At 40.9% G+C, this 23,450-nt stretch overlaps 1 protein-coding gene across 1 annotated transcript in view; it reads right to left on the minus strand.

Annotated features, from left to right (window-relative positions):
- Positions 1–23,450, minus strand: part of adamts7 (a disintegrin-like and metallopeptidase (reprolysin type) with thrombospondin type 1 motif, 7) — a gene marked incomplete at its 3' end in the record, with an annotated part of 103,775 nt that overhangs the window by 65,360 nt on the left and 14,965 nt on the right. The window contains exons 3-5 of the mRNA XM_080458043.1: positions 11,319–11,502; positions 8,702–8,895; positions 234–317 (exon numbers count right to left, since the gene is read on the minus strand). Coding sequence (XP_080314169.1) covers positions 234–317; positions 8,702–8,895; positions 11,319–11,502 — 462 coding nt within the window. The remainder of the gene's footprint in view (positions 1–233; positions 318–8,701; positions 8,896–11,318; positions 11,503–23,450) is intronic.

Below are 23,450 nucleotides of genomic sequence, written 5' to 3' on the forward strand. Positions count from 1 at the left end.
TTCCACGGCAACAGAGACGAAGCATTTTCAAAAAGTTTCATTTTCAGTGGCTCTGAGCACAGTTGTGTAAACAGACACCCAACGCAACCAAAGTTGTCTGTTTTCACTTGAAAACGTCGTGTACAGGGCCTTCTGTTTCCAAATGTGTGTCTGTGAAAAAGTAATCGTTTTCGCCCTTGTGTACTCCAACACTGACCACAGTTCTCCCAAAGCAGACGCGGATTCAACTTTACCTCGTCATTCTCCAATAAGATGAGGCGAACAATCACGATGTTGATTGCATTTCCAATACTGGGATCCCTGAAGAGGCCGGCCACCTGAAAAACAAAACCATCAATACAGGCAGTTACTGGCAGGAACAAAAGGAGCCCGCATAGACTCATCTAGAGTGGCAAGATAATCGAGAATTGATTAACTTTATACCACACAAACAATTAGAACATTTTAGGTCTTTATTGAACAAATCCATCAAATTATGCACTGTACTGCTTGAAATAGAAAAGTAAATCATTGGATTTATTCCCCAAATTGTTGAATTTCAATTTGAAGTTGAAGATGTACTTCCACATACTGTAAGCCCTTATCTCCATAAGACTCTGATAAACTGAGGCCAGGAGGTAGCTGCAGAGGAACTCAAGAACATTGCATGTTTTTGAGACATATTTGACCCGACACACTACTGTAAACAGATTTTTCACTTTCACCATACATCTGCTGATAGAGATTAAACTAAGAAAACAATACCAACGCTACTGGAAAGCTTGAATCCCAACCAATTTTTTTTTTTGACACAGATGGAAAACAAATATCACCACAGAATTTTTAATGTGTCATAAAAAGACCATGAATGAAATGCATTTCTTTCAGGAACAGATTTCCTTCACACTGGGGGATGAAGTGAGTCACTCAGAAGAACAAACACACTGGGTTGAACAGGTGCGGCTACATTTGTGGCGGCTTCTATCCAATCCCTCATCACAAAACCTTTTACAGCTCATTATTCTCCACGTTCTCACTGGTTATTAAATGCATGAATGCCAAGACCTTTACAATCTATTTGTCATAGCTTGTAATTAATCCAATTTAGGCCATCCCATTGGGTTTAAAGTACTACACGAATATGATTCTCGTGCAATTACACCTCGTGCAATTACACATCAGTTTCCTCGAATCGTCTTTGCTTTGACGGCGTTAACCTGCAGCTGAAGAAAGATTTTCTCATTAAAGCCAAAATAAAAAGGCAAATATAATGACATCAACCATGGCACTAAACCTTGAGTGTAATGACAACTGCAGGATGTACCTGTATATGAAGACTCACTGTGCACGTAAAATGTTCCAATTAATACACATTATAGAGCATCTTCCTTCCACTAATTCGTGAAACTTCAGCTGAATTAAATTTTTTTCAGAACTCGAAAAAGTATAAAGTTCTGGACTTTGGATTCCTCCAGGCAAGCAGAACTACTGCACTCTGTTGGAAGAGTTTGGAGCCTCTTACATTGAAAGTCTCAACGAGAACTTTCCAGGAGTGACTGACGTACATTGCCAGGGGCAAATGAAAGAATTTAAATTTTGGGAAGCATACATGAGCATCCCATGATACATATGTGGTAATTATGAGCATCTCAGACACATACTCATCGTAATTCTTCATTACTCTAACCTGGACCTTCATATTGAATGACCTGGTAGAGATGGAATTATAGGCGGTGCAGGTATATGTATCTTATTACTGTTCATGATTGATTGTTGGGGGAGGGGTAAAATAAAAATGACAATAAACACGGTGAAAGAAATATTTTATGTCCAGTAACAAATGTCCACTTTAAAAACCCCAAGAAAAAGCACTTTAGTCATCTACTAATTTTCAGTAACTGGAACCATACTTCTGATGTTTGATCATTTATTGATAGTTTTTGAGTCTGTTTAGCTTTTAGCTGCGAAAACTATTCCACTTATAGAGTCATGTGATTTGAATCCGTCTCCGTTACAATTACATAAGTAAGATTTTGAAGTAACAAGTTTAACTAGTTTTACTATTTGATTTTTAAAAAAATAATAAAGTATCCCCATCCATCCATCCATTCATAATAGTATTCAAGTGGTTATAATGTTATGGCTACTCAGTGCATAATTTCAGCAGCGTCTTGATTTGATCCGACGGTTCTAAGAATTGCTTTATGTTTGGTTAGAGGCAGCATGGGGTAGATTGTTGAAGATCAGTGGATTTGTGACAGATAAGGCGTGACAAGTGAGGGAAAGGCCTGAGGTGACAGGAGCTCTGCGTTCCACATACAAGACTGTGGGCATCGTTATCGACCGAGAACACCAAACCATCGCTGTCGATCTGCTCTCTTAAAGGTCTCATTAACGAAATGCCTTGAGAGACTGTTCGGGCTGAGTGCCCACATCAAAACATTTCATCACATAAACGCTTTCTTTTAATGGTGGGAGCATCAAGCCAGATGAGTTTTATATTAGATCAGGAGATCAACTTTACAGAGGTAGAACGCTGTCGCTTTATTCCAAGGTAGCAGAAAGACAATCATTTGTCACCAGTTTTTTCAACTTTGAAATTGAAGGATGACCGATCGGCATATGTCACAGTGGCTCGAACCAACAATCATTTCCTGTCTGGATGCCAGTAAGGCTTAAACACTTTAAGGCCACCCAGTTTTAGGAGTATGGATCTGAGGGGCAATAAATAGAAAGAACAGGAGAGGACCCGAAACTGAACCTTGTGGAACACCCAAGAGAGGGAAGCGGTGACTGACACACACACAAGTTTGATCTGCCAAGTAAGATGTGACCCGCTGGAGGCCCACGCCCTGGATCCCAACCCACAGCTCCCAATGAGAGATTATGGTTTCATGGCCCACTTGGCCAAATGCAGCAGAGAAATCTGAGAGAACCAAGACAACATAGTCAGTAGCTAAAGGACTGTCCACACGAGAACGCCGGTTCACGTAAACCAACCGTTTTTGGCCTGTCATCCACACGAGGCGGCGTCTTAAAAGCTTTTTTGAACACTTTTCCAATCTGAGCTGCAGAAGCTCCTGACGCTAGCAGCAGGAGGAGCAGGGCCATAGACCTATAGAACTCAGAGTTGTATAGAGTTTTAAGAGCAGGAGTCTATATGTGTATTACATTTCCTGAAGCCTCATGTTGAGCCGTGTTTATAGTGACGTGTGGACGGAATTCTTTTTGAGAACCGCGGGGAGAAAAAAGATTGTTTTGGCTCGTGTGGATGTGGCCTAAAAGAAAGTCATTAAAACCCCCAACGGTGCTGATTCTGTTCTGTCCAAAGCTTTCAAACCGTTCCTTTTTTGCTGCGATTTTACATTGTAAAGGATGAGACGTGTTGACGATCTAACAAAGCAGATGAGATTGTAGAATCATCTGAAGAACACATTTTATATGTTCCAGTTCTATCAGACGTCCACCTGACCAACCAATCAGAGCGAATTACGAGCGTGTCTGTTTTGGTTGTGTAGCGAGGAAGCGCGGCTGAAGGGGAAATGGGGAGTTGATCTCAAAAAGAAACCATGCATCCATCGCGTGGGATTGGTTTGGCTTTCCCCCGGACCACAATCTCAAAAACAACCGTGATTTGCAAAAGTCACGGTTCAGACATGATCTGTCATAATGTGCCTCCTTTTCAGAAGGAGAGACAAACTCTGTGTCAGATGTCTGAGCAGTAATATGTTCTAAAGCTGTTGGATGTTTAATAGTCAGGTTATAGACATTGGCGTTTGATAATTGCTTAAATCGCTGCACTTTAAGAAATCGCCTCAGTAACTTAAGTTTGCACGTTTATTTGACTCTTTTCAATAAGCTATTTTGTGTTTTGGTACTTAAATCCTGTTTAAATGACTGTGTTAAATAATATTTTGCAGAATTGCCTTAGTTTATAACAGTCGATATTTTTGTTGTCGTTTTGAAAACTGTGTCCATTTACACAGAAATAGAAACGTTGAAAACGATGTACTTATTAGCATGTTGGGCCGCTACTGGTGCCGTTATTGGTTTTTGTAAAAAAAAAAAAATTAACTGTACACACATGCATGCAGAGAATACGCTATGAACTTTAGCAATGGGAGAACACGGACATTCTCGTGGACAGACGGCAAAGTTGGATTGTTATTACGTTGACTGTCAAAATAAAACTACCAAGTCCCAAGAGAATATCGAGTCATGACACCCTGGAGAAAAACATTATTGTTATTTATTGATTACAGTCGTGGTGCGCAAATGCGCAGTAACAGCAGAAAAGTTATGTTTCCCCGTTTCCTCAAAGTCGGAAACCTTTTTTATTTTATTTTATTTTTCAAAGTTGCTCTTTCAGTGGCTCCGAGCACCGTCGATGAGTAAACGGACATCCAGAAGACAACGCAGGTAGTCTTCACTTAAAAACGTTGTTGGGCAAACGGGGCCTTTTATTCCAGTTGCAATTCTTATGAGAAATTCAGTGGCTCCGAGCACCGATGTGACGTAAACAGACACTCATAATGCAATCAAAAAAAACGAAGCCTAAACACGGGAAGTGAAGGACTTTAGAATCTCTGCATCCTTATAATCCATCATAATTCATGTAGAACTTCTCAGAACTTAACAAGCAGGATTCCACCATAATATTCCAACATGCATTGTGTTACTTGGCTCACGGCATTCGTGAGGATGTTATGTCGCGGAATAAACATCACAGCAGCTGTTCAGAATGTGTTTAGTTTACATGGTTTGGTCTGATGTTTAAAATGTCTCTCTGGGCGCAGAGCAAACCAGAGTATAACTTTCTCTCTTCTTCCAGCTTTGGTTGGGATCATGGAACCGCACCATAAGTGGTAACACTGCCTAAGAGCTTTTAAAGCAGTGGTGTCCCATCCTGGTCCAGAAGAGTCTCAGTCCCACGGCTACGAAACGCCTGCCAGTAACGAGTTGAAGCACATTTATCAGATGCAGGTATTTTGGAGGTTTTACAGACGTTTCATTCACCATGAAGGTTCTACATTCTGTAATCTAAATTCCAAACGAACAACATCCTTCAAAAGTTCATGTGAAGAGATTCCGTCCATGATGGAAAATATTCAGCTCATGCATATCAGGGATCGTGATCGTCCAGGACCAGGATTTCACTTTTCTGTTAGCGGTTTTCATTCACGCCATCACATCACTCCGTTTACACAACCATGTTTTCAGGTGAAACCAAGATTTCTGTTGTGTTTTGGCCGTACGTTTAGATTTGAGTTTTGGAAAATGGCTCCCAAGGTATAACTTTTCAAAAAAGCTCCGACTGCGTCTCAGTGGAAATGGGGGGAAAACACAACTTTACTGAACCGCTGCTACTGGTCATGTGCTCCACGGCCGTGGTAAATAGTTGTTCCGCACATGCTCAGTAGATGGACATTAACAATGAGGTTTTCCTCCAGAGACTCCCAGCCCATGTTCTCCTGGGACTGGGTAGTTTTATAGTCGACAGTCTCCGTGATAACAATCCAACTTGGTCGACTGTCCGTACGAAAGTCTGTGTTACTTCCATTAATGTTGATGGTGTATCGTTCTCTGCACGTGACTTCGTCTTTCTGCAGCGCTCGGCTCATTGGGTTCAGGTGTGTAGCCGCTGGCTATTGCGGTCATAGAGTTCACACTGAATATGGGTTTTTAGTTTAAGTTTTCACCCAGATGTGGTGAATCCTGGTCCTGGAGGGCCACGGAGCGGGCGCCATGAATATCTCGTCTCTCCGTCTCATTTTAATGAGCAGCACATTGTGTTGCGATGCAGAGCTCAGTGATGATAAATTATAGTGTGTTGGCTCATCAAGACCTTGAATCTACACAAGGACCGCTTTGTTTTTTTTCAGCCATGGTGTGAAAACCTGTGACCTTCCCTGTCAAGCGTTACGCTACCTGTGAGGGAAGCTGAACAAAGCTAACAGTCAACAATGTGCAATCGGGCCAAATGATTTCAGGGAGGTGTTGTCTTGCATGTTTTAGTTTTCTCCCCAGCATAGATCAGATGAATAAGTCCGAGTCGAGCTCTGCAGGAATACTGACAACAGGCTGGACATTATATTTGAGTGTGCTGGAGGAGGAAAACATTTAAAATATGCAGGACATTGATCCTCCAGGACCAGAACTCCACAGCTCTCGCAGTCTGTTTCGGTCTTCGAAGCAAACCTCCAGACGATTCCTACATTCCTCCTCCTCCTCCTCCCACATTGCATCAGATGGTTTACCTACCGATCAATGATTTTTTTCCTCTCTCCTTTAAAAAACTGGACTCGCACCAAGAGTCTTCACGTCAGGTTGGCCAAACATTCTCAGAGGTAAAATAACGGGCGCTTCACTTTCAATCCCCAGTTACAGCACAGTGAAACACAATGACAAGGTGTTTGTAATTTGTTAATTCTAGGCCCAGTTTACACAACGTTTCACGTGAAAACACATTGTGGGTTTTCTTTTCAGGTATATTTCACGTTAACGCAGCAACATTTTTTGCTATTCTCGGGGGGCCGCCATTGTCCATCTACTGAGCATGTGCAGAAGAACAGCCGTGATGCAGCGTTTCAGAAAGGTTGCGTTGTCCCGTTTCCACTGAGATGGAGTCGGAGCGTTTTCAAAAAGTTGTGTTGTCAGTAGCTCCAAGCACTGTTAAGTGTCGCTGAAAACGCAGCAAAAGGATTCCGTATTCACTTTAGAACGCTGTTGTGTAAACGTGACTTTAACTGATGAAAGCATGATGGGAGGAGTGGACTTATGTCCTAAAGTGAGGGAGGTTCGTCGATGTTGCTCAACCACAGAATCTTTACAACCATGCTCAGATTTTGACTTTGTTTTTTTTCCTCTTTTCTTTGTTCCATTTATAGTCTAAGAATATTGTTGCTCTCTCTTACTGACTTGTCTTAAATGTTTCTTTGAAGAAGAAGAAAAAGATTGTGAGAGCGTGTTTAACAACTCTGCACTATACTTCTTTAGACGATAATAAAAAGACAAATAATAATGACTATTGATAAAAAAAGAACCTCCTTTTAAGATATAAATGATACACAGCTAAAAACTTTTCCTTTTCATCCTCTATCAAGTTTTCGCCATTCTTCATCTTGTGCATTTAAAATAGAGCAGTCGCTATTTAAAACTTCTATTCTTCCCAGAGCAATGCTCTGCTGATGTTTTGTCCGTCGACACAAGCCACTTATCATGCGTTCGCATCTCGTCCTATGGAACTCAGTTCTCAGTATATGTCCTTACTGGTTCAGAAGCACACAGGAATAACAAACACGCCAGAGAAGATGCAGGACTTCACCATCAGATCACCCTGTGAAAGGAAGTTGGGAGCTATTTTGAGTGGACTGACTCCTCTTTCTTGCCTTCTGTTGACTCTGCTGGCTGTTACGTGTGTGTAAATCACGCCGCCGTGTACACTTAACGCAAAACATGGACCTCTTGTTAAGCGGACAGCTCGGCGACTGTGTCGGCGATGAGACAATGGAGCAGCTGAGGAAGATGATGACATGGCTCATTGTTTGGACACGCCAAAGAGGTTGTTTCCCCCAGAAGATTGTTTCACTGAACTGAATTGTCCCGAGCTTCAAAGTTCAAAGCTGCAGTGTAAAGAGCTCCGAGAAGGCACCACCAGAGGATGTGGGGCATAATGGCTGCTTCCTTCATGTATTATTGTCTGCTAAATCAGTTCATCCGTGTCCTTTTCTGTCAGTGAATTCCCTTTCCTGATACCTGGAGCTGACATGATCACATTTTGGAAAAACTCATTTATGTGTTGATCAATAAGAGACAAGGAGTCAGTTTACTTAACCTCAGAATGAGAGCTGGTGATAAGACGAAGGAGTTCGATGTTTGGCCTGATGCAGTGGTTCGAAATTGAATTTTTAAACAATCTAAGGCCTAGTTTACGCGAAAAGGTTTCAATAAAAGCACATAGATTTTGCATTCAAAAGCATTTCGCATTTACACGACGTTTTGAAAACGTCCGTTTCCACAGGCAGTGGAAGAAACACTAAAAATAATCCATCGAGCATGCCAGGCCATGCCAAGTGTGATGAGTGTTGGTCGTTTTTGATGGATTAGATCAGAGAATGCAGAACCTTTATGGTGAATAAGCGTCTGTACAAGCTCTACATTGACCTGAATTAATTCTCCAAAACACCTGCATCTGACAAATGTGCAGAAGAACCATTTACTATAGCTGAGGTGTGCCTGCGTAGTAGCAGCATTTCTGAAAAGTTACCAACCCCCAAATTACTCAAATGCTCTTTAAAACCCATTGTGTGTGTGTGTGTGTGTGTGTGTGTGTGTGTGTGTGTGTGTGTGTGTGTGTGTGTGTGTGTGTGTGTGTGTGTGTGTGTGTGTGTGTAAACAAATGATGTGTTCAAGATGTAACGCGTCTTCACCCAGTCAGCTGAGACCGGCTCAATGGGTAAAGTGGGACAGAAGATGGACGGATGGCAATTTGGTTGGCCTCACCTGTATGCGAGGACACACGTGTGACCTATCACATGATGTCTGTTTGATCTACAAAAACCATGAATAGACCCACTTGTTGCAACGGGGTGTCATTTAAAAGATAAAGGTATGTAGTGTCATTCTGATGCTCTGGTATCGAAATTCAAAACATCTGAAAGAGTCAACAAGGGCGCCGGGTCCATATGCAATACTACACCTTCTGTTAAAGAAAAGTACTTACAATGTTCATGACTGCAAGGACGTAGCTTTCCACGGCTTTGCTGCCATGATGGTCAACCATCTTGGGGTCGGCCACCACCAGTGTTTCCACCCACTTTTCCCTGCTGACCGAGCGCTGATGGACTCGCCGCCGCCTCCCCTGCTGCCGCTGCTCCCACCGCTCCCGCTGTCGCTCAGCGTGTTCGACGCTTCGATCTGAGCGCGGGACGGGAAAAAAACCCATTAAAAGGCCTTCTCATTAGGACACAGTGTGAGACTCCAGAGCTCATCATGTAAACTCTGGACTGACTTCGTCAAAAATGTCTGCAAACTTTTGGTATGTCGTTTCATTTTTATAAATGTGAAAGGAGCGGGGAGGAGCATCTTGGATTCACCCTGATAACCAGAGCATCGAAATAAATCAGATCCCTGCCTTATGGCCCTCTTTGTACGACAACGTTTTGAAATGGAAAACTTGCATTGCATTCTGGAGGTCCGTTTCCATGACAATAGTGCCTGCAGCCACTGAAAATGAAGCTTCGTCTGTTTGTTACTGTTTTGTGTGCACGTGTGTGGTTTCAAAACAGAAACAACCAACTGCACCAATTCGTGGCCCAACATGTTAACTGCATTGTTTATAATATTTCTGGGTTTCCATGTAAACACACATCGTTTTAGTGTAACAAGAAACTTTTCTGAAACGAAAACTTGAAGTTGTCGTGTAAATAGAAATAAAGTGTTTTTAAACCCATTTTTTTTTAACCCATTTAATTTTCTTTCTTAAAAAAACTCGGAGGAATTGTAACTTTTAGTTTGAAGACAAAAACACACCTTTTTACCTCACATCTAAAACTTTATCAGATTCTGGTCCTGAAGGTCCAACATCAGGTGAAACATGAAACTACTTTCTGATACGATTTGTTTCCACGTTAAGTTTCTATAAATTCTTTTGCCCTAAATACTCGAAGTGAAAACGTGAAATGTGTAACGCACACGCCACTGCACGGACGGCATTTTTCACATGAGGCTTCCTGAAGAAAACATCAATGGCTCCTGTTCATGATGTCTCTGGATACTCAGAGATTAAATAGGCTAATGTAAAATTAAAAGAGCCGATTTCTGGATCAGAGACTTAATTCCTCTGACCGCTGATGATTATTAGCTGGAGACAGACTCGTGAGAAAGACATTTATATTTTATCTGCCACCATATGTGCACTCAATCTTCATCGTCTCTTGAGTAATCAGTACATGGATGTACAAAATGTGAGCTACTTACAGTTTTCCTCTCACGTGTTCTCACGTTTTATTATAGAAATCCATTGAATATTTGGCAAGTGGCTTGAAGATGTCTTATTGTTTTTCCTCTCTACATGTGAAAACAAATCTCTGTAATTTCTCCACCTTGATTCTTCACACTGAATCCTCCATTGCTTTAGCCTCTATGAGAACAGAGTGAAAGGATCCAAACTAGTGACAGAAACAGTGAAACTGCAGCAGGCGATAAATTGGATTTCCTGTTTTTAGGTTTCAAAAATGATTATCCCTCCAAAAGATGTTATCAATAGATTTGGAGTGTTTTTTATAAACAGTTCCCAAGTTATTAACAGTTTTTTTTCCAATAGAGAGGAAAATTCTTTTTATGCTGCTGCAATGTGGAAAAACTATAATACATTTACACAATATCCCAAGTGAAGACAGCTTTTCTTGGATTTTTTTGCTCCAGAAAGTATTCGCATTTACATGGCTTTGTTATGACAACGATGTCAGTTTACACAGAAATGGCAGAAATGCTGAAATTGATGTAGTTTGCATGTAGCGCCACTAGTGGGTGTCGCATGTTTTTGTAATGAAACCACACACACATGCGCCATGGTTTTAGGCAGCCAGCCGTCCAGCCGTTATTTGGATGGTCACTTTTCGGAAAAGACGGCCGAGAAAATAGCAGAGGTGTTGCTCAAAGCCTCTAAAATCTGTGTACAACGTCCATCACTACTCGTCACTGGCTAATTTTGCCTAAATTCGAGCAACGTGCTTGGTCAATTGATACCATGTGGTTTATACGCTTTGAAAGGCGGCCTCTGATTGGTTCGTAATTCTCCGACTCATCTTGATGCGTTGAAATGCTGAAGCAGAGAGAAGAAATCTGGACGAATTTCCCGTCCAGGATGCGGAGGAATTCTATCTGCAGAATCCACACAGGTGGGACTAATTCTATGGACCTATGATCGATTTAATTTTTCATTTCCAAAATGTTTGGACAACTGCACATCATTCATGCTTTTCATTGAAGAATAAAATATTCTTTGCTGTGAAAATGCAGATTTTGATTTAAGTATTGACAATCATGCTCCGTCACCAATGTATGTGGGACGCAGCTGTAGGAGGCCTGCAGAGAACAAATAAGCTCTAATAGTCAATTAAAAACTTCTAAGAGGATAATAGAAATGTGTCAATGCAGGGGGCACAAACAAGTACATGTAGTGAAGTTTGGAGTGAGGTGAGTCAGGTACCGGCACAGGTACAAGTACAAGTGAAAACCATCACCAATGAAAAAAGAAGCTGTTACCCTAAAAGAAAAAGACAACTTTTTAACAACGCTCATGGGCTTCCATGGCCAATTCCATCTGTGTGGCTTACGTTTGACTCCGCAGGTACCATTGTGAGCTTGCTTCCCTGAGATTGGCTGCGCGAGCGGCGTGGAGGAGGGAAGGGGAGCATGGCGTTTGTAGATGGCGTGGGCCTGAGGCGCCGAGGCGGCGTCGCTCCACGATTCCAGAGGCTGAATGAAAAACTCTTCATCCGCCAGCTTGAACAGCCCGGTCTGAAACGAAGAGGAGCCGCAGGTCAGCTTTCATGTCACGTCCAACATCGCGACACCATTTCATTTAAAAGACACTTTCATGCAAAAATGTGGTTTATTTTGAAGACTGGAAGAACAAGGTATAACAAAGCAACACAATGAAATAAAAAGAACTCTGTGTAAATTCTAAAAATAAAAGTCCAGAGGCTCTGTTGTAATGTTGAAAAAAGAATGCAATGAATTGTAAATGTCATCAGGATAGAACCAGGCTGTGAGTTGTAACGAAAATGGAAGGGAATGAAAAGAAATCAGATAAAAAATGAAAATAGCTTCAAACTAACACAAAGCAAGAGAACCTCCTGTTCATAGGATGTATTTATTAAAAGTAATGATAAAATGACAAATGAAGTGCAAAACTATATATAAATATTTCAGCTTGGAAGATTTACCACTACAGCAACCTACCTGAGGAGCTACAAGATAGTAAATGTATTGTTAAATAAAACGCTTAAAACAAACAGTCGTTCATGAAAGAAAAGTTTATTCATTTATCCATTTCATCTTATTAATTAAAATTTTTCAGTATGTTTATTTTTTGGTGTATTTATAATTTTTTTTACTGTCGTCCTCTGACTTTTGTAAATCTTTGTTCATGTAAGTCTTCATTTCAGCTTTATTTGGTCTTTGGTTATTTAATATTTTTATCTGGAACTTTAAATGCATGTGGGTTTTTTTTGGTTTTCACCAAAATCTTTATATACGAGAAATTTGTTTTCTAATAAACACAAATACTCTTGTCCATTTAGTCACACGTGTGCAGAATAAATATTCTGAACTTTTTACTAAGGACGTGGTGTACATGCGCAGTAGCAGTGTTTTCAAAAAGTTGTGTTTTTCCCAGTTTCCATGGAGACGGAGTTGGAGCGCTTTCAACGGAAACGGAAACGGAGCCCAAAAGTTTTTAGTTTTCTCTTGAATACATTGTTGTGTAACCTAAAACACATGCCATGTATTTGTTAATAATATATTTTGATTTTTAAGTACAGGATTGGACTGAATGTATAAATTCTTCTGCAGCGTGTGAGTTTACAGTTAATCGTTAAGTTTCACTCCGCTTCAGGCTTTATAAGACTTTTATTCAAAACTTTAATGAGGATACAGAGGAGATTTATTCTCCCCCTGCCGTAAAAATACTCCAGAAGAAGAAGAGATCTGGGAAGGAGGGCAGAGAAATAAGCGTCCAGAGTCATTGGATCCCCATTAAAACAGCTCCAGGATATCAATACAAGTCCACAGGAAGAAGGTAGTTTGTGGGGAGAGACATCAGTCACTTCTCCATCTCCCCTCGGGAAACGTTCTCTTAGTATAAACGCTCAGATTGTCCACTTCATGGACGGCTTTTTCCTCCTCATCATCGTCTCCTGAAGGACACTTCACAGAAGATCCTGGTTTAAATGATAGATTTGATCTATTCTTGCATTTATTCTCCTTTTTTCAGGGCTTACTTACTAAAATTATGGCTTGATTTTTATATTTTGTGGCCTCTCGAAGGGCGAGGGGCTTATTCTGCCTCATCATACCAGCAAATGTGTGAATATACACACACACACACACACACACACGCACATATACATATAAAATATATATTACCAGCCCTGTGTAATCAGTTTCATCCCCACATGGAACAATCTTTTGACAGCTGCAGTCAATAAAGACATCTTGTTGTCCTTCTCTATGAATCAGTAATTAATGTAATTATCAATGTATTTTTTCCAGCGTAAATGAATTACCATAAGAATAATAAGAGCTCTTTAAATTCCTGTTATTTTCCCCGCCAGCTCATTCGTTTTCCCACGAAACGCTGTGCCAATTCCCAAACTGCACCCAGTGAATACATACAATCATGCAGATCGGTTTATATATTGGGATGCAGAATGGATAATTGTTTGTACCCGGCTATTCAGGAGGTCTTCTAAACATCACATACATAACCAACAGAGTGCAGACGCCTCTTGAATAAAACATTTTGGAGGCTCGCAGCACTGACTTCTCCTTTGCACGCAGCAACGGGAGCTGGGGATCCCTTTACCAACAGGCCAAGTCTCCAGATGGCTGCAGACACGCAGGCTGGACTGAGGCGGGACAAAGATCAGATGTCTGTCAGCGACTGCACCCTCAATCACAGCGCCGCCGAGCCAGGAGCAGATTCCAGTCGCCCAGCTCCGTTTTCAGTGGACCAGCCGGGATTTATATTTAATTCTGGGCGACCTTTCAGCTCTCACGGACCCACTGGAGCTTGTTTGCAGTTTCTGAAGAGTTTGATTGTGACTTCTCGACAATGACGGCAGCTTGAAAGAGTGTGTGTGTGTGTGTGTGTGTGTGTGTGTGTGCAGCTCCTGTCCGAGCAGGAAGTGTGTGAGACAACAGACAGTTGCAGATCAAATAAGTTTAGAAAATGAAACCTGTGGGACGGATGCTTTGTTTTTACCGTGTCGCCGTTTATTTACACACAGTATCGCCTGTCGCCTATTGTAGGACAAGTCGTCCACGGATGAGATTCCAGAAAATAAATCCTGTACAATGTACTTTTATACATTACTTGTAATTGATATTTCATATATTTTTCATATATCTAGTGTATGTCCATACGCAAACAATGGTCTTTGCGCACATGAGGCCCCCCCCCCTCCCCAAAACTTTGGCACTGCCCTGTTTAATCATGTTTATCATGTAACGTTTCTACTGTAGGAGCCCCGCAGCTCGTTAACGTGTCGGAAGGCGGGTTTACGTGATGCACCTGAACGCATCACTCAAAGCTGTCAGTTACGAAGCGGCGTTTTAACTTTTCATCTGCACAGCCTATTTGTTTTCAGAAATACATTTCTGAAAATCGTATTTCTGAAGACGTATCTGAGCCGGTGCACCGCGCCCCTGTTGAGTTTGGTTATGTTGTCAAATATACTTAATAATACTTCCAAATGTGTCAAATATACTTTGAAATCCAATGCTTCAAATCAATAATGCTGAATAAAATATTGGTGGAGGAGTCGTCCGCTCACCGTTACAAACACACCACTTGTTGATGCGACAACGTTTTTAAGTTTAAAGGGGAAACCTTCGTAGCGTTTCAGGGGTTTGTTTACATGCCAACGGTGGTCGGAGACACTAAAACACAACTTTTTGAAAAAACCTTCCTTCTTGAAAACGTGGGAAAAAAATGGAACTTTTCAAAAGCGCTGCACACCACAGCTGTCGTAAATATGTTTTTGTACGTGCTCAGTAGATGAACAGTAACAATGTTTTCCCCCAGAGTGTCATGACTTGGTAGTTTTATTTTGACAGTCACTATAATAACAATCCAACTTGTGAGGTGAACGGTGTTGGGTGAGTTAAACAATGTGTGAGAGATGATGCGTCTTAAACCACAAATTATGTATGCAGACCTTTTAACATTTGATTCATAATTATCCATCAACCATCACACATGTCGGGCAGTAACAACCACTGACCGATCAGTTTGACAGGACATGATAGTTACCGGATAAAATCATCAAGCGTCTTGGAAGCTTCAGCCATGACTCATCGACACACAGCGTCAATACCAGCTGAGCGAATGCATCTCAACATGATTTAAATCAATATTTTCCTTTTCTTTCTTCTTCTTGCATTCATGTGTACCGAGGTGGTGTTTAATATTCTGCAGATATACATTTAGAATATGCTTCTGCACTTTCACTCAGTATGACTACAAATCATTACTGTAAAATACAAAGGCAAAGGCTCTCAATGTTGTTGTAATTATCATGTGTATGCAGTCAATTACCATAATGGAAATACTGCATCAGAAAATTCTTGCCCAGTGGGTAAGTTTCTTTAGATTAAATTTTTAACAGTCAGGGTGTGAACAGATTGTTTATTGTTAGAACTCTTAACTTTAGATTACAAGAATGGTGCATATTCTGGCTCAAAGAGTAAAGTAGTGGCATTGCTTCTTTCCCTCCCAGGTAATACTGGAGTAAATATAGAATGGAATCAGTGAAGGGTGCCTTAAATGGATGGATGGATGGATGGATGGATGGAGCAAAGATTCACACTGATTACTTTTTCCTGCAATGACGGTGTGTGTGTGTGTGTGTGTGTGTGTGTGTGTGTGTGTGTGTGTGTGTGTGTGTGTGTGTATGTGTGTGTGTGTGTGTGTGTACACACATGGCTTTAAAGGTCTTTCCCACTAGAAGGTCACACTCTTCTATGTTTGGTCGTAAACAACCTGACAAAACAAAGAGATCTGGAGTCTCTGGGAAATTAAAATACTGTATCCTCCGTCTGAGTACTGCATGTGTTACACAAGGAAAGTATTTAGCCACGGGATGAGTTTGGTCCTGGAGACGACAGCGAGGCTTCGGCGAGCCGTGACGGGAGCTGCTCAGGAGGAAACTGTCCAAAACAAGCCTGAACGTTTCCCTTCCAAACAAGAACATCTGGACTTTTATGAAGATCCATTAAAACTCATGAGCAAAGATTAGAACACTTATATGTTGTGAAGAATACAAAGGTTGTTTGACAAATGAACATTTTCAGATAAAGTTAAAATATGTATACAGAGAAACAGTCGGATTGAGGCGGCGAGATAAAATGATTTTGTCAGGTTTTACACTTGTAACTCAAAATGAATAAAGAAGTATTTAATCTTAAAGCCTTTGTGTTTTGGGATTTGTACTTCTTTCCACCCGCAGCACTTCAGAAGCTGAGCGGTTGTTGATGATGTTTGTTTTCTTCCTTTTGTTTTCCCAGCCTCCACAAGCTTTTTGAATGAAAGGATGATGTAAATCAAATCAATACGATAAACTGTTTTCTCTAAACCCTCGGAGAGAAGGGCTTGCCTGCAGCTTGTTGTTTTTGGTCATTTTACCTTTATTTTTGTACTTCAGCCCCGAGGGCACCAGGAGGGATTATGGCAGGTTAGTCAAAGGACTCCGATCTGGCCAAACTACCAAGCAAATAGTAAATATTTCAGAGCAAACTATGTTTGTTTTTTTAACAACTCAATGCTGAGACCAGAAGTAAAAGCCTCAAATCCACATCGTCAGGGTGACTTTGGAAAAACACCCATAATGCAACTGTTAAAGAAGTTTTTTGACTTTTCACTGTATTTTGCACCTGAAGTTTTCATTAAAATTGTCTTTGTGTTGAGATTGTAGTCATTTTTGGTAGTAATTGTTTGGCTTTAGCGGAACTATCAAACATTTTCATCATGTTTACTCTGCGCTACAACAAAGAAAACTTTTACATTTCAAGGTTATTACGACACTATTGACTTGCGTTTCACATCCCTGGATTAGAGGATGAAGATATTCTGAATATAACAGGGTTTTTTAGTACAAGAGGACGATTGTCGAGACGAGACGTGTATAGATTCTTTGTACTGTTTAATAGAATTGAGACTTATTCATTTAGAACTCAGAAGCCAGGCATACGTGTATATTTTATACTTTCCATATATCTCAAGGCTAAAAAGTTCATTGTCCATTTCACGCTTCAACGCATTGTGAGATTTCAAGCATCAGTCCATCAATCAATCCATCATTATCTATAAAAGGACCTTTCGTATAAAAGGAAAGAAAAAACTAAATAAATACTATTATGTCCAGAATGAAGCGTCTTGCTTTGATAATTATCTTGGATGATGAGGACACTCAAAATCCCAGACAAAGATGACGAAATGCAAATGCAAAGAAGGCACAATGAAACAAACAAATCACGACACACGATAACAAATACTCAATTCCAATACAAATTGACCCTCCAAATTACCTTGTGGTCATTTTTCTGTTGTTTTCAGAGGATCAAGGAGGGTTTTTTTTGTTTGTGAATCGGCTGTGTATCACAGACCTTACAAGGAAACCCCAGCTGGGACCCGACACCATGATAAATAGTCCAAACACTGTGTTTTCACTCAGAACATCTGTGGACAGACGTTTGAGTCCATTACAGGGACTGGAAAACAACAGTAAGGTCACATACAAGTTTGTTTTGACTCGTTCATACATCTTCTGACCCGGCTTCGCCCTGCGTTTCACTGCTGGTTATGTGGAAACATTAAAAAAAAAAAGTTAGTTTTTTTTGGATGAACACAGTAACAGCTCATAACTCATGCGTGTTGTAAAAACTGGTCCCCCGTCAAAAATTCTCAACACTCATTAAAAGTCCAAATTTAGCACTTTGTTCTCTAAATGTCTTCCACTAAAATGTGAGGAAAGGAAACACCAAGCATGGAGCAATGGTTCGGGATCGTCAAGGATTTTTCACTCAGTGGAACAGATGACTTATCAATCAAAACATACAAGGGACATACATTTGAGAATAACTGGAAAAAAATGGAATGCCTCCAGGGAACGTGACACCAAGAACTAAATGGAATCATTTAAAGGACTGAGAAAAAAAACCATGCATACTGGAGATGCACCTCTGTTTTTCTGTTTGTGATGGTTAAAAAATTCTAACTAAATAAAAAATTAAGTTAAAAACAAAAATGTGAGTAATGAGAGGGATGAGAAGTTTTTTTCCAACTGAAAATGTCAATTTAATTTTCATAGTATAGTACAGAGGTCTGAAACACTGTGGCTACATACGTAGTTTACCACTATTGAGTATGGAGTGACTGAATAATGCAATGTAAAGCCTCTTTGAGTCTTCTAGAAAAAAGCGCAATATAAAACCCATGCATCATTATTATTATTATTATTATGACCAAAGGTGCAGTTTTGTGACTTTCCACCAATTGTAATTTAACTGGTGCTGCAAATCAAAGTCTAAACTAAACATCTCAATACATTTTGTACCAGATTTGATCATTTTCAAACATTATTTTTGGCCTTTTTGAGATCATTTTTACAATTTACCGTTTTAAACCAACTTTTTTTCCGTTTCTAAACTTACTCTTTTACAATTTTTTTTTCCTTCTTTTTTTAATGTTTTGGCAGTTTCTTTGTCATTTTAGCCATTTTTGGTTTTTTTGTGCCTTTTTTGGAGCCGTTTACAGCCAAGAATTAGACGTCCTTTTAAAGATGACTGAAAAACAAGATAAAATGTTTATTGACATATAATTTAGTGAACGCTTGAGGGAGCCGCTACAGAAGGGTTGAGGAGCCACATGTGGCCCTGGAGCCGCAGGATGCAGAGAGCTGATATCGGCATCCTAATGAAGACAGACAGAATTGATCAGATTGTTGATAAATACCGATTCTACTGATTCAAGGTACTTCTGGGTATCACTGTATCCATTTTAACTGGTTAAAAGAGCCGTTTGTATATTTAGCTTATTCCTCCGTTGTGCATTAGGTGGCAGCAGTGAGCTACTGCAATACTGATTTGGTTTTCAGTCCACTTCTTTATCATTTCTACCAGAGAAAGGGGCGTTTTTTTTTCTTCTTGCATCTGAAAATGGCACACTTGGTGGGCGTGTCACTTGCTGGCCACTAGGTGGCGTCTAGATAAAATGAGGTTTTACTGCAACACTGGAGTCCAAACTGGACCAACATCTCGGCTCAGTCACAAACTCTCTCTTTCATTACTGCATCAGCTCAGTGAAATCCATTTCTGAAAACATTTGAGACGAGAAATAAGATGTGCGGTTGCAGAATCTGTCCACGTTTTGGTTCCACGGCAGCAAATTGAGACGTTTTAGGAAAGTTTCGCAATGAATGGGATGCAAGAAATTGACGGATCCTGTGGACACGAACCACAACAGCTTTAGATGGTGTCCTGGACGTTTCTCTTTCAGTTACAGTCCTTGATCATGTAGAGACTCAACATTATTTGTACTTTCAAGTGCAGGCAGATCGGTCTTCACCTCCATAGACTCCAGTTCACAAAGCTTTCTGTGTTATGTACTGGATGTGTTTACCTTCGTTAGAGCTGCTGCATGACACAAAGAAATGAGCTTTCATTAAATTTAAAATGCCCTTCGTATCTTATGTTCTTCACCTTTGCCACACGGGACCGAGACGTAAAGGTCTTATGTAGGATTAGAAGTATCTACAATCTTAATATGATAAAATGTCGTCAGTGAAAGTGACTGATAAAGGAAACTTTCACTAACCCAGAGATAAAGCAGATGAGGATAAGTAGCCAATGTTCCTAAACGTACTGAAGTTTCATCAAATAGACCTGCTCATACTACAGAAAATGTTTTTTTCTTCTCAATGGGTTCAAATAAGAGCGACAAGGAAACACGCTTCAAATAATCACTTTCTGGGGAAGGGGGGGGGGGGGGGGGGCATTCTTCCAGAAACACCTTCAACTTAAATGCAAATCAACCATAAGAACACACTTGTTGGTGTGAAAGCGAGGCCTAAAGCAGAAGATGTCAGAAAAGTTACCACAGAGATAATTAGCTTGCGGCGGCCAAGTAGTGCCGTCGCTCTATGATCCTTCGATGATCCTTCGGCTCTTCCTATCATAGTGAAGCAGAATTCACCAGTGTTGGACTGTTCACCACTGATATGGAACGTGAGCTGGGATTAGACCGTCATGACACAGGTTCGTTTTACTCTACTGATGATGTGTTGTTGCATTAGCAATATGGCCATTTGATTCACACTTACTTCTGACACTCATGTTTGAAAGACAATCAAGTTTCCATGACAACCAAGCATCTTTGCGTGGCTATGGGCAGCGTTCCAAACAGGTCAACGATTCAGTCCTTTTGTTATTATCCGTTCTGATACATTCCACTGTGACAGACGCTGCCAGTTTCTCTCAGATGGGAGCAGACCAGAGTCCAACTTCTCAATCCGAAATGTGACCCATTTCTTATTTGTTTGATGACGGTCTGATCCTCCAGATTTGGAGGAAACTCCAGAGTCGGTTCAGGACACGCTGGAGAGATTCCCACCCAGTAGAGCTGCAGGAAGCTGTGGGGGGACGTAGGGACGTCTCAGCTTTTTGTTTTTTACCTCCCACACTGCCACCACCATCTGAGTCACAGCTGCGTACGGTGGAACAGGGTTTCTTGTTTTGAGGTTGCTCCCTTATTATACAAAATTCTCTCTATAATGGTTTTCTAACAATAATGTTTCCCCACAGCCTGTGTGCGACGCCCCAGGAGTGAAGAAAGTCTGTCATCTCCTTCACTGACTTGCTCCAGCATGAATCTGTGCTCATACACAAGAATCAGAGAATTTCCCTTCATGACATCATGCGGAGAAGCTTCCTCTGCGAGTGGATACTCACTTTCATCCTCCCGCGTTTGGATAAGCTCTACCATCTAAGATTACGAGAGGACGGCATTTTTTTACTTCTCGCTAATGCTACTGGGAAACAGACGTGTAGTAGGCGTGGACAGACACAGCTCATTAGCATTTAAAGGTATAGACACAGAAACAGCCTGTTCTCAGTGGAGCTCAGCAGAGGGACTTTTAGGAAGCTTTCACAACAAGATAGACCGGGAACGTCGTTCGGTTGGGGAGGGGCTTGTGAAATTGGTTTGGTTCGCTTGACAGCGGACAAACCGCCAGAACGTCATGCAATTGCAACAGCTGATTGTTCGGGGGGGCGAGAAACCCAGCTCATTGATTGGTCCAGACCGAACATCCAGCCCCTTTAGCCGGCTAGTAGCTAATAGGTAGCCACAAACAACCACGATATATAGTCTTCAGATTGTATATCAACGACTGCCTTCCTCACTACTTCTTCCTCACTACTCCACAAGGCATGTACCAACTTTTTATTTCTGCATCTGGTTCTTCAGATTTGTGCTGTTAGCTTAGTTTGTTTACTACCCAAAATGCACTGCGCTCTACGTTACGTCCTCTTGCTGTGAACTTACGTCTTACCCTCGGAGTCATTAGCAACAAAATGATGTTCATGTGTGTATTTTGAATTACAATGAAAGATCCATCCATCCATGCCTTTGTGACGCACTGTGAATTGTTTGGAGTCTGAATGGTGCTCTGTCCACATTAGATCAACTGAGCTCAAACCAGAATAAACCAGAAAAATGTTAAAAACTCGAATTTGAATGTGGCTGAGCAGCATCAGTGTGAATCCACTGTGTTGCTCCTGCGGGCGACCAAGATGTCTGCAAAGAATTAACAATTGTAATTTTTCTTTGGGTTATCATTGTACAGCAAACATATAAGTTATAAACATTTATGAAAATAAAGCTCTGTATTTCGGCTCAGGTTTTACAGTTTACACACATTTTTTTTTTGTGGAAATTCTGACTCGCCTGTGAAGCTGGATTTCTTCTCATGAATGTTTAGTTGGTCTGTTAAATGTGGTTTCTCAGTCCTGCCAATAAATAACTTCAAGGAAACAGACTGCAAGCATTGGATCACAGACATTCACAATACTGAGTCTGAAATGGCTAAAAACAGGAACCGCGTGTGTTAAAGGTGCAGTGTGTACGATGGAGGCCATGTTACTACTGTACACATCGTTTTTTCCATTTTCGTTTCAGTAAAATTTTGTGTTTACTCAGCAACATTCTGAAAATGATATTCATTTACATGGAAATGACAGAAATGCTGAAAACGATGTTTGGTCAACTAGTGGCGCCATTTGTTTTTGTACTGAAACCACACACACACACACACACGCACGCACGCACAAAGAGCAACACGCTCTAAACATTAACAATGGGAGAACACGGACATTCTAGTGGACAGACGGCCAAGTTGGATTGTTCTCATGAGAAGTTGCATTTTCAGTGACTCCGAGTTCCGCCGTCGTGAAAACAGACACCAAAAGCACAACAAAAGTTTTGTGTTTTCACTTGAAAACATCGTCCTGTAAACGGGGCCTCGGGTAATACAGATTCATGAAATACCCTCAGACACGTGAGTGAGGAAACCGAAGCTGCTATCTATGTTTGGATATAGGTCCATCACGGGGCAAACAGCTGGAGAAGTGGTGTAGACGCTGGATGGACTGAATCTGGATCCTCGCAGCTGCACCTCTTTGTAGTTGTTGAGTATCAGGCAGCTTGCGGACAGGCTCCGGATATGCAGTTCTCATTCAGACAACTCAGTAACACATCCAAGACGATAGCTGGCTGTCGACTGGAGACATATGGATGCAAGATGTGGCGAGTTCAGCTCTTCAGCAGCAGCTTTTTTGCACACTGAAGCATTTCCAGTTAAAGGAGTGTGCAATAAAGAATTACACATCACACAATAGATGTATCTGACCCAGCACGGACAGGCGCTTGCATATATAAACTCTTTGTACTTGCAAAACCCCAATCAGAGGAGATGAACCAGCTGGAGATGGAGTTTGATTTCACTGCTGACAGCCGAGATGAAGAACATGACAGCACAGACCTCGGCCTTGGATCTGGACAAACCTTTGATGCCACTGAAAAACACCCAAGACGCTTGGGACTCAAGCAGCATGGATTCGTGAAAATAGTGTAGAAGCTGTGGCGTGAGCAGCGTTTTCATCAAATCTGATGATCCTGTTGAATATTTAATCTTCTTTAGTTTGAGGATTCCCGCTAAGACAATACACTTCTTACATCAAATCTTTTCAATTGTGATACAAGCATAAGGATTTGTATTTATTCTGACTTTGGGATTCGGAAAAGTATACTAGCAACTTCAAGATGACAGCAATATTTCAAAGTCCACAGTCAGAAACTTTAATCTGACTTTAATCCTGGATGATGGAGTCTATTAATCCAACATTATGCAATAAAAAGAGTAAAGATAGGGCATGTGATGACACGGCGAACATATAGAGGCACACAGACGTCAAGTTTTATCTAAATTGGAGTGTAAATGATGTAATTCTGTACAAAAGAGGGTTTTCTTTAAGCAATAATCTATAGTATTGGACCATGAAGCTCCAAAGACGTTTGACAGTCCGATATTTGACATTCTCTTAGTCAAAAACATATGATTTGATGTGAATATAATTCAAATCAGCCCAATACAGGAAAACTCCTGGTTAAATAGGCAGTATTTTTAGTA

Source organism: Lipophrys pholis (genome assembly GCF_963383615.2).
Source record: "Lipophrys pholis genome assembly, chromosome: 2".
NCBI lineage: Eukaryota > Metazoa > Chordata > Actinopteri > Blenniiformes > Blenniidae > Lipophrys > Lipophrys pholis.